The 14170-nt window shown below is 39.9% G+C and overlaps 1 protein-coding gene and 1 pseudogene across 3 annotated transcripts in view; one reads left to right on the top strand and one right to left on the bottom strand.

The window, feature by feature from the left end:
- MICU1 (mitochondrial calcium uptake 1) overlaps positions 1 to 14170 on the top strand; it is a 284544-nt gene that overhangs the window by 22027 nt on the left and 248347 nt on the right. For all 3 annotated transcript variants that reach the window (XM_077124976.1, XM_077124978.1, XM_077124977.1), the window contains exon 2: positions 2375 to 2536. In XM_077124976.1, coding sequence (XP_076981091.1) covers positions 2376 to 2536 — 161 coding nt within the window. In that variant the 5' untranslated portion in view covers position 2375. The remainder of the gene's footprint in view (positions 1 to 2374; positions 2537 to 14170) is intronic.
- On the bottom strand, positions 11921 to 12388 carry LOC143653051 (low molecular weight phosphotyrosine protein phosphatase pseudogene; annotated as a pseudogene).

Below are 14170 nucleotides of genomic sequence, written 5' to 3' on the forward strand. Positions count from 1 at the left end.
AGGACAGAGTTCAGAGTTTGGTATGGGTTACAATTCCACAGTTTTGAGGTTTTTCTTTCTAGCTGCTCCAAGACACTGGAGTCTAAAATACCAATATGATGATTCAGCAATCATACTCAGTTGTTAAACCCTACCTTCTCTGTATGGTTCCACCATCACCTTTCATCTTTCTCCTAGTTCTTTAACGGTATTTGGGCTGTGCCCATTCTAGCTTTTTCATGTTGAAAGGGGTGTGGTTGAAAGAGGCTATTTGATCCACTTTGAGTTAATTTTGTATAGGGTGTAAGATAGGGGTCCTCTCATTCTCTTGTCTATTGGTATCCAGTTCTTCCATGACCAATTATTGAAAAGACTGTTTTGTCCCAGTTCAGAGGATTTCTGGACCTTGTCAAAAATCAGTTGATCATAGATTTGGTGGTCCATTTCTACACACTCAGTTTGATTCCATTGGTCAGTGCTTCTGTCTTTGTGCCAGTACCATGCTGTTTTGACCACTGTGGCTTTATAATAGGTTTTTTTTTTGTTTTTTTATATATATAATAGGTTTTAAAGTCAGGAAGTGTTAATCCTCCTACTTCATTCTTCTTTTTTAGTTCCCCGAACTTTTAGCTGTTTGGGGGTCTCTTTCCCTTCCAGATGAATTTGGCAACTTAGCTTTTCCAGATCTTCAAAGTACGTTGTTGGAATTTTGATTAGTGATGTGTTGAATCTGTAGATCAATTTGGGGAGAAGTGACATCTTAACTGTATTTAGCCTTCCTGTCCATGAGCAGTGAGTGTATTTCCACCTGTTTAGATCTCCTTTTAGATCTACTTTGATATCTTTTAGCAATGCTATGTAGTTTTCTGTGTACAAATCCTTTATGTCCCTAGTTAGGTTCGTTCCTAAGTATTTGATACTTTTAGCTGCTATTTTGAATGGATTTTTTTTTCCCTTTAACTGACTTCTCAGCTAGCTCATTGCTTGTGTATAGAAATGTGATTTCTGCACATTAATTTATATATCCCGCCACCTTGCTTTATTTGTTTATTAGCTCAAGTAACTTTGCTGTAGATTTCTCTCATAAACGGATACTCTGAGCTCAGGGAGGGTGGGGTGAGGCTGTGTGACACTACGAGAGGGAGGGTTGGGGGCAGGGGTAACCTAGGTATGGATGTTAGTGCCTGCCATCTTTATGCACTGGTAACAGCCTGCAGGAAACAAGGAGGGAGAGGTAGTGCTCGGGAGGGGTGCAGGAAAGGTGGGTTACGCTGCACTTGGGGTGGAGGGGTGGGGCTGGTATGTCACTGGAGGCTGGGAGGGGCTCCTGGAGCATGGGGAATTGGAGCGGGTGGGGGGTTCAGGTGCGTGGGGTGTGGGGTGAGTCGTCGGTCATGCAGTTATGCTGGTGAGCATAGCATGCCCAAGGAATGCGGCCTGGCTTGCTTCCTAGTTCCATGTACCTATCCGTGCCCTCCAGCGGGTTCCGCTCCTCCGTGCCTCCATGCCTCCACACCAGGTTCCAGCCCTCTGCCTCTTAGTTCCTTGGCCTCTGCAACCAGGGCTGCTGCATGTGGTGCAGAAGGCTCTCCCAGGTCAGCCGCACTTCCAAATTGCTTCCTCAGTCGCCCTTCTCTCCCTTCTCTAACTTTTCCGTGGAGCAGGGCTTATCTCAAGCTCTCTTCCTGATTCTTATGTGTTCTTTTCTCCTTGCTCCTGTGGCATACTGTGGAGTGCATGGAACACCCCATAGTCCTCAACCCCTGGGGAATTTTAGTGGCAACATTCCCACATGCAGTTTTCCAGTTAGTTCCATAATGCAGTATCTCCCCACAGACAGCTTCTCGTGGACCCCAAAGGTACCTTTCCAAAGAATTCTCCAAGTTTGGCACCTCCCTGTAGACTGTTTCTTTCCGTATCCCAGAGGACAGTGTAACAATTTCCACTGGCATGATACCTTAGCAGATTTCTCTGACATTTAGGGCTATGCCCTTACCATTGAGATCTGGATCTCCATCTTGATGAACTGGCCATCTTACAGATGTGTTCCTTTGTTGGTGCTCTACACTAGCCCTACAAGTTGTGGCTGTTTCCTAGATCTGCTCTGTCTCTATCCTTTAGTAGTTAGTCCCCTATAGTAATTAGTAATTCCTTATATTAAACTTTCTCTTTTCAAATTGCCATGTGGTTGCTGTCTCCTTAGGTTTAAAATTAGTACTGTCTTCATAAAGACTGTTGTGAGAATTAAGTGAATAATACATACAGTGTTTAAAATAGTATCTTCCATAGAGTAAGTACTTAGTGTTTGTTGGCGATGTTGATGTCATTATCGTTATCATCTTTATCACTGTTTCCACCACTAGCTAATAGTAACATTTCTACTTTTTGTCCACAGAATGTTTCGCCTTAAGTCACTTTCTTCATTGGCAGTACTGGCTTTGGAGTCTCGGTGGTTTCATGGAGGGTCACAGCCTACCCAGATCAGGCGACGATTAATGATGGCAGCTTTCCTGGGAGCTTCTGCAGTAACTGCAAGCACTGGTCTCCTGTGGAAGAGGTGAGTGTTACTGAGCATCTTATTCCTGCATGTACTTTTATTCTCCCAGTTGTCCCTTATCAGAAGGAGTTCGTGTCTGGCTTAACTTTGTCATCACCTTTTGTGTGTGTGTGTGTGAAAAATAACATATATACCAAGAAGCAATAAATTTCAAAGTACAGCACAACAATTATTTGTAGAACAGATTTCAGAATTTGGTATGGGTTGCAATTCCACAATTTTAGGTTTTTACTCCTAGCTGCTCTAAGATACTGAAAATTAAAGAAATATCAACATAATGATTCAGCAGTCATACTCACTTGTTAAACCCTGTCTTCTCTGTATAACTCCACCATCACCTTTGATCTTTCTCCCACTCTTTAGGGGTATTTGGGCTATACCCATTCTAACTTTTTCATGTTGCAATGGGCTGTTGATAATATGGGTTGGGGGATAGAACTAGTTGATACCCTGGAGAGGCTGGGCCCTTGAAATAGATTGTTAATTATAATTACTAGGGCATCCACAATTCGATTCCTTTGTTCAGTACTTCTATCTTTGTGCCAGTAACATGCTGTTTTGACCACTGTGGCTTTATAATAAGTTTTAAAGTCAGGAAGTGTTAATCCTCCCACTTTGTTCTTCTTTAGGATGCTTTTAGCTATTCAGGGTCTCTTTCACTTCCAGATAAACTTGGTAACTTGCTTTTCCAAGTCTTTAAAGTAGGTTGTTGTAATTTTGATTGGTGCTGCGTTGTATCTGTAAATCAATTTGGGTAGAAGTGACAACTATATTTAACCTTCCTGTTCATATGCAGGGAATGTCTTTCCACTTTTAGTTCTTCTTTGAGTTTTTTTAGTTCTGTGTACAAGTCCTTTATATCCCTAGTTGAGTTCATTCCTAGGTACTTGGTTCTTTTAGTAGCCATTTTGAATGTGGTTTTTTCCTTAACTGACTCCTCGGTGAAGTCATTGCTGTGTAGAGAGATGTTACTCATTTTTGCACATTAATTTTATATCCTGCCACCTTGCTGAATTTGTTTATTAGTTCAGGTAACTTTATTGTAGATTTTTCAGGATTTTCCAAGTGTAATAATCAGGTCATCTGCAAATAATGAAAATTTTACTTCCCCCTTTCCAATTTGGATGGCTTTTATTTCTTTGTCCTGCCTGGTGGCTCTAGCTAGAACATCTAGTACAATGCTGAATAATAGTGGTGACAGAGGGCATCCTTGTCTCGTTCCCGATCTTAGGGGGAAAGCTTTCAGTCTCTTTCCATTGAGTATGATGCTTGCTATGGGTTTGTCATATATGCCTTTTATCATATTGAGGAAGTTACCTTTGATTCCTATCTTTTGGAGTGTTTTTATCAGAAAAGGATGTTGAATTTTGTTGGATGCTTTTTCAGCATGAGTTGAGAAGATCATGTAATTTTTTCCGTTTTGATTTTTTAATGTGCTGTATTACATTGATTTTCTTGTCTTGAATCATCCTTGCATTCCTGGTATAAACCCCACTTGGTTGTGGTGTATAATTCTTTTAATGTGTTGTTGGATTCAATTTGCTACTATTTTGTTGAGAATTTTTGCATCTATGTCCATTAGAGAGACTGGCCTGTAGTTTTTGTTTCTTATAGCATCTTTACCCAGTTTTGGTATCAAAATGATGTTAGCTTCATAAAATGAGTTAGGTGGTATTCCTTTTTCTTCCGTGTTTTGGAAAAGTTTGAGCAGGATTGGTGTTAGTTCTTTTTGGAATGTTTGATGAAATTCCCCTGTGAAGCCACCTGGCCCTGGGCTTTTCTTTTCTTTTGATGACTATTTGAATCTCTTTATTTGTGATTGGTTTGTTGAGATCTTCTATTTCTTCCTGAATCAGTGTAGCTTATGTGTGTTCAGGAATTTGTCTATTTCATCTAAGTTGTCTATTTTGTTGGCATATAGTTGTTCATAGTATTGTCTTATCATTTCTTTTATTTCTTCAGGTCTGGTAACGACCCCCTTCTCATTTCTGATTTTGTTTATTTACATCCTCTCTCTTTTTTTTCTTTGTCAGCCTTGCTAGTGGCCCATTGATTTTCTCAAAGACCCAACTTTTGGTTTTATTGATTCTTCTATTCATTTAACTCTGCTTTAATGTTTGCTATTTCTCTTCTTCTATTTGCTTTGGGGTTAGTTTGCTGTTGTTTCTCAAATTCCTCCAGGTGAGCAGTTAAGTCCTCAATTTTTGCTCTTTCTTGTTTTTTAATATAGTCATTTAGGGCAATAAATTTCCCTCTCAGCACAGCCTTTGCCCCATCCCATAAGTTCTGATATATTGTATTCTTGTTTTAATTCATCTGCAGATAGCTACTGATTCCTTCAGCAATTTCTTTTTTGACCCACTGTTTGTTTAAGATTGTGTTATTTAATCTCCATATATTTGTGAATGTTCTTGTTCTTTGGTGGTTATTGATATCCAGCTTCATTCCATTGTGATCAAAGAAAGTGCTTTGAATAACTTCAATATTTTTAAAGACCAGTTTTGTGCCCCAGCATATGGTCTGTCCTGGAGGATATTCCATGACCACTAGAGAAGAATGTATATCCTGGTGTTTTGGGGTGCAATGACTTATATATGTCTGCTAGATCTAATTCATTTTTTGTTTAACTTCTCTATTTCTTATTAATCCTCTGTGTGGTTGTTCTGTGTATAGAAGAGAGTGGTTGTTCTAGTTTGCTAGCTGCCGGAATGCAATATACCAGAAACGGAACGGCTTTTAAAAGGAAAATTTAATGAGTTGCTAGTTTACAGTTCTAAGGCCGAGAAAATGTCCCAATTAAAACAAGTCTAAAGAAATGTCCAATCAAAGGCATCTAGGGAAAGATACCTTGGTTCAAGAAGGCCAATGAAGTTCACGGTTTCTCTCTCAAGTGAGATGGCACATGGCGAACACAGTCAGGGCTTCTCTCTCAGCTGGAAGGGCACATGGTGAACACGGCGTCATCTGCTAGCTTTCTCTCCTGGCTTCCTATTTCATGAAGCTCCCCGGGAGGCATCTTCCTTCTTCATCTCCAAAGGTCGCTGACTGGTGGACTCTCTGCTTTGTAGTGTTGCTCTCTCTGAGTCTCTCTGAATCTCCAAAATGTTTCCTCTTTTATAGGACTTCAGAAACTAATCAAGACCCACTCAAATGGGTGGAGACATGTCATCCCCTAATCCAGTTTAACAACCATTCTTAACTAAATCACATCAACCAGGGAAATGATCTCATTACAGTTTCAAATATACAGTATTGAATAGGGATTATTCTACCTTTAAGAAATGAGATTTATATTAAAACATGGCTTTTCTTAGGGGGCATACTTCCTTTCAAACCAGCACAGTGGTGTATTGAAGTCTTCTACTATCATTGTTGAACATCTATTGCTCCCTTCAGTTTTGCCAGTGTCTGTCTCATGTACTTTGTTTTTATTATTATTATTTTTTTTTAATTTTTAATTTAATTAATTTATTTATTACATGGGCAGGCACCGGGAATCGAACCCGGGTCCTCTGGTATCGCAGGCAAGCATTCCTACCTGCTGAGCCACCGTGGCCCGCCCTGTATCATGTACTTTGGATCTCCTTGAATGGGAGCATAAACATTTAAGATTGTTATTTCCTCTTGGTGAAGTGCCCTTTTATTAATATATAGTGTCCTTCTTTGTGTCTTTTGATGTGTTAACATCTAAAGTCTGTTTTGTCCGATATTAATATAGCAACTCCTGCTTTCTTTTTGTTACAACTTGTGTGCAACAGCTTTTCCATTCATTCATTTTCAATCTATTTGTTTCCTTGTGTCTAAGATAAGTCTCTTGTAAATTGCATATACTTGGATTATATTTCTTAATCCATTCTGACAATCTGTATATTTTAGCTGCCAAGTTTACTCTGTTAACATTCAAAGTTATTACTGAAAAGGCCTTTCTTGAATCTTCCATCTTATCCTTTGGCTGTATATCCAAATGAGTTTGAAATTACAATTATCTCAAAGTATACAGTAATTACCTATAAATGAAACACTGATAGAAGAACACGATATATATTTAAAGACTTTAACATAATAGGATTATCTTTTTCTAGCTTTTTAAACTATATATGTGTGTATAAAGCAGACGCATTTCTCAAAGTCAGCATAAGATGAAACAGTATACAGTATCCTTTCTGGATATAATTAAATTTTTAGAGGCAACCCAGTTCAAGAGGGAGTAAAAAGTTGATTTCCTCATGAAATAAACTAGATAAAGAAAAATTAAGACCAGTGCTAAAGATTTGTACTATACATTTGTTCTTTCCTATCCTTTAAAAAAAATTTTTTTAAGTACCAAAAAACACAAAGCAAATGCAAATATTCCTATTTTGATCATTCCATTCTACATATATAATCAGTAATTCATAATATCATCACATAGTTGCATATTCTTCATCATAATCATTTCTTGGAACATTAGCATCTATTCACAAAAATAAATAAAATGAAAACAGAAAAAAAATGTATGCATACCATACCCCTTACGCCTCCCTTTCATTGATCACTAGCATTTCAAACTAAATTTATTTTAACATTCATTCCCCCTATTATTTATTTTTATTCCGTATGTTCTACTCCTCTGTTGACAAGGTAGATAAAAGGAGCATCAGACACAAAGTTTTCACAATCACATAGTCACATTGTGAAAGCTCTATCATTATACAATCATCATCAAGAAACATGGCTACTGGAAGACAGCTCTACATTTTCGGGCAGTTCCCTCCGGCCTCTCCATTACATGTTGAATAACAAGGTGATATCTACTTAATGCATAAGAATACCCTCCAGGATAATCTCTTGACTCTGTTTGAATCTCTCAGCCATTGACACTTTGTCTCATTTCACTCTTCCCCCTTTTGGTTGAGAAGGTCTCCTCAATCCCTTGATGCTGAGTCTCAGCTCATTCTAGGATTTCTGTCCCACGTTGCCAGGAAGGTCCACATCCCTGGAAGTCATGTCCCATGTAGACAGGGGGAGGGTGGTGAGTCTGCTTGTTCTGTTGGCTGGAGAGAGAGGCCACATCTGAGCAAAAAAGTGGTTCTCTTGAGGGTGAGTCTTAGGCCTAATTTTGAGTAGGCTTGACCTATCCTTTGTGGGGTTAAGTTTCATATGAACAACCCCCAAGACTGGGGGCTCAGCCTATAGCTTTGGTTGTCCACACTGCTTGTGAGAATATCAAGGATTCAACTTGGGGAGGTTGAATTTGATAACTTAGCTTTTCCAGATCTTCAAAGTAGGTTGTTGGAATTTTGATTAGTAATGTGTTGAATCTGTAGATCAGTTTGGGGAGAAGTGACATCTTAACTATATTTAGCCTTCCTGTCCATGAGCAGTGAATGTATTTCCACCTGTTTAGATCTCCTTTTAGATCTACTTTGATATCTTTTAGCAATGTTATGTAGTTTTCTGTGTACAAATCCTTTACGTCCCTAGTTCTCACCATTCCCTGAAGGGGACTTTGAAAATACTTTTCCACTCACTGATCAAATCTCTGGGATTCATCAGGGCATCACTCTGGACAAACCAACAAAATCTCATGTCCTATCCAAGGTTCTGTGTACTTTTGTTGTTCAACCAACTATCTACATAAGTTATGTTAGGAAATGCACTAGTCAAAATATAAATTTTGTACCAAATAAACATTTTTTGCTTGAGCCTCACACATAAGTTGAAATTTTAAACTATTAATTACCATCTATTTTCAGCACCGTGCAGTAATGACATTCCTTTGTTCTTCCTTGTGCAAAAACATTTTTTATATTTGCACATTTGGTCACTATCATTATACACTCTAGGCATTCCTAGGTTATACCATCTCAATCTTTATCATCTATCTTTCTTTCTGATTTCACTTGTGCCCCCAACCCTCCTCCCTCTATCATTCTCACGTTCAGCTTCATTCAGTATTTTAACATAATTGTATTACAGTTAGGTAGTATTGTGCTGTCCATTTCTGAGTTTTTACATTCAGTCCTGTTGCACAATCTGTATCCCTTAGCTCCAATTACCCAATATCTTACCTATTTCTATCTCCTGATGGTCCGTATTACCAACAAAATATTCCAAGTTTATTCACCAATGTCAGTTCATATCAGTGACACCATCCAGTATTTGTCCTTTTGTTTTTGGTTAATCTCACTCAGTATAATGTCCTTAAGGTCCGTCCATGTTGTTACATACTTCATAACTTTATTCTGTCTTACAGCTGCATAATATTCCATTGTATGTATATGCCACAGTTTGTTTAGCCACCCGTCCATTGATGGACATTTTGGCTGTTTCCATTTCTTGGTAATTGCAAATAATGCTGCTATAAACACTGGAGTGCAAATGTTCATTTGTGTCCTTGCCCTCATGTCCTTTGAGTAGAGACAGCATATAGATGGATCCTATTTTTTAATCCATTCTGCCAGTCTATGTCTTTTGTTTGGGGAGTTTAATCCATTAACATTTCGTGTTATTACTGTATGGGTAGTACTTTCTTCTGCCATTTTGCCTTTTGGATTTTATATGTCATATCTAATTTTCCTTCTTGTTACCTTTACTCATAGTCTTCCTTTCTGCACTTTTCTCCACACCTCTCTCTTCTGTCTTTTTGTATCTGTCTCTAGTGCTTCCTTTAATACTTCTTGCAGAGCTGATCTCTTGGTCACAAATTCTCTCAGTGATTTTATGCCTGAAAATGTTTTAATTTCTCCCTTATTTTTGAAGGACAATTTTGCTGAATATAGAATTCTTGGTTGGCAGTTTTTCTCTTTGGTAATTTAAATGTATCATTCTACTGTCTTCTCGCCTCCATGGTTTCTGCTGAGAAGTCTTTGTATAGTCTTATTGGGTTCCCTTGTATGTAATGGATTGCTTTTCTCTTGCTCCTTTCAAGATTCTCTCTTTCTCTTTGACCTCTGACATTCTGATTAGTAAGTATCTTGGAGTACATCTATTTGGATCTGTTCTGTTTGGGGTATGCTGCACTTCTTGGATCTGTAATTTTAAGTCTTTCATAAGAGTTGGGAAATTTTCAGTGATAATTTCCTCCATTAGTTTTCCTCCTCCTTTTCCCTTCTCTTCTCCTTCTGGGACACCCACAACATGTATATTTGTGCACTTTATATTGTCATTCAGTTCCCTGAGTCCCTGCTCATATTTTTCCATTATTTTCCCTATATTTTTCTTTTTCTTGTCGGATTTCAGATGTACCGTCCTCCAGTCCACTAATCCTATGTTCTGCCTCTCGAAATCTACCATTCTACGTTTCCATTGTTTTTTTCGTCTCTTCTACGTGCCTTTCATTGCCATAAGTTCTGTGATTTGTTTTTTCAGACTTTCAATTTCTTCTTTTTGTCATTACTTGCCTTCTTTACAACCTCCCTCAATTCACTGATTTCATTTTTGATGAGGTTTTCCATGTCTGTTCGTATATTCTGAATTAATTGTTTCAGCTCCTGTATCTCATTTGAACTATTGGTTTGTTCCTTTGACTGGGCCATATCGTCAATTTTCCTAGTGTAATTTGTTATATTTTGCTGGCGTCTAGGCATTTAATTACCTTAATCAGTTTATTCTGGAGTTTGCATTCACTTCTTTTGCCTAGGGTTTTCTTGCTGGATGAATTTGTTATCTGTTCTTTGACATTCAGTTCAGCTTTTTCTGGACCTCTAGCTTAGGTTTTGTTTAACAGAGGATAATTTTTCAGTTCTTGTTTTCCTGTTTCTTGCCCTGCTTTTATGGTGCCTTTCCCCCCCCACCCTTAAGATGGTCTGCGTAGGTAGTATAGACCCCAGCCGGAAGTTCCCAGACCAAACTGGCCTCCTATCAGGAGGAAAGAGTTACCTGTGTTGGTTTTCCCTGAGGGTGAGACCCAGCAGGTTGACAGACTTTCCTGTGAAGTCTCTGGGCTCTGTTTTTCTTATCCTGCCCAGTATGTGGTGCTTGTCTGCCTGCAGGTCCCACCAACATAAAATGATGTGGTACCTTTAACGTTGGCAGACTCTCCCTGCTGGAGGAGTGGTGGAGACAGAAGAGAGGTTGTAGGTCATTTTAATGCCTTCAAATTACCAAGCCCTGGTGTCTGAATTCCTTAAAGGTGGGATTCCACCTGAGTTGGGCTTCATCGCTGCCCCAGGGAAGGCACAGGCTCCAGACAAGCCCTCAAAGGAGCTTGTTTCTGCCTATGCCTGGGGCAGTTGCAGCCTAAGAAGTCCTGCTGCTGTATTCAAAGGCAGTCAAGCCTTTATAGAAACACAGCCACAAAAACCTCTGTTCCTTTTTTTACCTTTTTCCTTCAGCCCTGCCCCTTTGGTGCTGGGGCAAAAATGAGCATCCTCTGCTTTGACCAGGTTCACCTGAGCTGGGGGCCTATTTTTAGTTGTCAGAATTTGTTAATTAATTCCACCACTGGCTTTTGGTTGGGCTCGGCCCCTGCTGCTGGTAAAGTGTCTTTCCTTTCCTGTGTGGGAAGCAGACTGTGGGGGAGGGCGCCGGCCTCCGTGGCTTGGAGAACTCGTGGTTCTGGGGAGGCTCGCAACTGGTCCAGCTGGTCTAGACTGGGGTATGCTGTGTGTGTGGTCACTGATGTGGCCCCGGGAGCCTTTCTGCACTCTTTCTGGTTATTTAGTAGTTGTTCTGGGGGACAAACTAAAATGCGCACATTGTAAGCCACCATCTTGGCCCGGGTCTTTTTCCTATCTTTTTAATGTATAATTTGAGTACTCTGGGTATATGTGAATCAAAATGCTTGCAATCAAGATTGTGAACGCCTATCTCTAGGGTAGTATGTAATTCAGTAGAAGACTAGCGTAAAAAAAGAGGTAGTATAGTTGAAGAGAAGACATTTGTCCATCAAGTTATACATATTGGCTTAATAAAAGGTACATTATTCAAAAGTCTCAGTGGGCCCAGATACTAACTTGAGCCTGAAAATGATGTTAAATTATTTATTACGATTATAGTTAAGCATGTTCAAGGGCTGTTACTGGATCGTACCTTAAGGTTAAACACTGAAAAGAAATGATTGTTACAAAACATGCAAAACACTGTATTTTGTAGAATATAAATACATATACACTATTTTTAGAGTTGGGGCAAGAGAAGCGGTCCAATTTGTGTAAGAGCACTTAATGTACCCCATTAGCTGTGTGAATCACAGATTTTTATTTATTCTTCTGCAAATACAACATTGATTTCCAGCTATAATTATTTTTTAAGGTAAACCATAAGTCAATTGAAAAAGAAGTCGTGGCCTTGAGCTATAAAGCATCATACTTCTAACACACTGATAGAAAAACCTAGAATATCACTGTAACGATATTAATCATTGTTGGCCTTCAGCAATAAATAGATTCAGCTTTTTTGTGACTACTCCAAATATGCTTTGCATCACCTAATGCACTGCTAGTACATAGTCTCAAAGTCCAAGTCATTCCCATAATAGGGATCTTCAATAATTAGTTGTTTTTGTGAATCATATCTCTCTGGTAGTTCAATTTTTGCTTTGCAGTTTTTGACTTCACTACCTTTTCTATTTAGATCTCTCAAGTTGCTATCATCCATGCGCAGTATGTAATCAAATGCGGCAAAGTCATCTTTGGTAACCTGTCTTGCTTTATCTGCTGTTTTTATGCCATGATTTCTTAGGCAGCTTACAGCTCTTGGATCTGGTAACCAGCCCACGTTCCAGGCAGAAACAGTACCACTGTCAGTGATCCTATTATCTGAAATATTTTGATCAGTTACAAGTTTTCTGAAAACCACTTCTACAATGGGTGACCTTCAGATATTACCCTGACATACAAACAACACTGACTTGGACAGCTCTTCTGCCATCTTCTGAGCCGCAAAGAGAGGCAGAGTCAGGCTTATATGCATTTATTCTATTTGGAGTTCGTTGGGCTTCTTTGACTTGCCTATTTATGTCCTTTTTAAGTATTGGGAAGTTTTCCCCTGTTATATCCTCAACTAATCTTCCTAGCCCATTACTCTTCTCTTCTCCTTCAGGGACACCAATGATTCTTATAGTTGTGCACTTTGTTTTGTCTATCATCTGCCTGAGATCCAATTCATATTTTTCCATCTTTTTTGCCATTTGCTGTTTTGAGTGTTCGAAATCAGTTGTTATGTCCTCTAGGTTATTTATTCTTTCTTCTGCCTCTTCAAATCTGCTGTTTTGTGTTCCAACTCTATTTTTATTTTGTCTACAGCATCTTTAATCTCTGTGATATCTGCTATTTTTCTATTTATTCTTTCATATTCCCCTTTATGCTCTTCTAGTATCTTCTTGATCTCCTTTATGTCATTAGCCATCACATGCATGTGTCATTAGCCATCACATGCATTTTATTTAGTAGAGTTATATGAACATCTTTGATTAGTTGTTTCAGAGTCTGTGTCTCCTCTGGTGTTTTAATTTGTTAGGCTGAAGACTATCTTTCTGTATCATGATACGCTTAGTGATCTTCTATTATCTTTGTGGCATGTAAATATCTTGATTGGTTTGCTTTGGAAGTTGAATTCCTTCAGTAGTCTAAAGCTTTGTATTTGTGGGATGGATGTGGAGTAGGATGCCAGGAACGGGGTGTGGCAGAACAGTAAAATTATGTATTGATATCAATAAGTCAGTGCATGAATACATGGGCACCCAGTGGCAGGGAGGCTGTGGCTCTGCAGGTGCATGGGTCTGGCGGCCCTGGTGTGCGCTGGTCTGGGGTGGGATCCCTATGTGAGTGTGTGCAGAGCTTGGGCAGTGAGTCAGGGTTACTTCTGTGTGGGCCGAGTGTGGGTGTGGCTCTGCTGCACAGGTCAGCACTTGCCTGGAGCAGGGGGGCGTGACTGTGGGCTACACACATGCCCGGATCTGGGAGGACTGTAAACCAATGTACCCATGTGCAGAGCCCAAAGGGGGCGGGGTGGGGTTGTTCAGCTCTGTGGGCTGGGGGGTGGGTGTAGTCTGGATTGAAAATGAGTGCCCATGGTCTTTATGCACTGGTGACAGCATGCAGGGGCCAGGGACAGGGAGGTGGATGTCGAGAGGAGCGGATCAAGACTCCACTTGCACTAGGAAGGTGGCTTGGGTTGGGGCAGGCTTGTGCGTGTTTGGGGTGGGGGTGTGGGGTAGGTACATGCTGGATGGTCTGCAGACGGGGCTGCTTGGAGCATAGGGAGGGAGTATGGATGATGTCAGTTAGGTATGTGAGGTGTAGGGGAAGTTGTGGGTTGTTGGGCTTTGCCAGTGATGGTAGCGTGTTCAATGGATGTGGCTTGGCTTACTTCCTAGTCCCTGTCTCCCAGTCCGAGCACTCCTGATGTCTCCTGTCTTCCGTTTGGAAAGGTGCGTGTTAGGCTGTTTGCACCACCTCGATAGTCTCCAGTTCTCTGCATCTCAATTCTTCAGGTTTTGCAACCAGGGCCTCCTTATGTGGTGTAGAAGACCCTCCCGCGTCATTTATACCCTGGAATTTTCATCTCAGTCGCTCAGTCCCTTCTCTAGCTGTTCCTTGGACCAAATGTGAAGTTAACCTATTGTATTCCTCCATCTTCCCAGAACTCTGTAGTAATTTTTCAAAGGTACAATAGTTGGTTGATGTTTTTTTAAATATGAATTGTCTGGTA

The sequence above is a fragment of the Tamandua tetradactyla genome, chromosome 13 (genome assembly GCF_023851605.1).
Source record: "Tamandua tetradactyla isolate mTamTet1 chromosome 13, mTamTet1.pri, whole genome shotgun sequence".
NCBI classification, from domain to species: domain Eukaryota; kingdom Metazoa; phylum Chordata; class Mammalia; order Pilosa; family Myrmecophagidae; genus Tamandua; species Tamandua tetradactyla.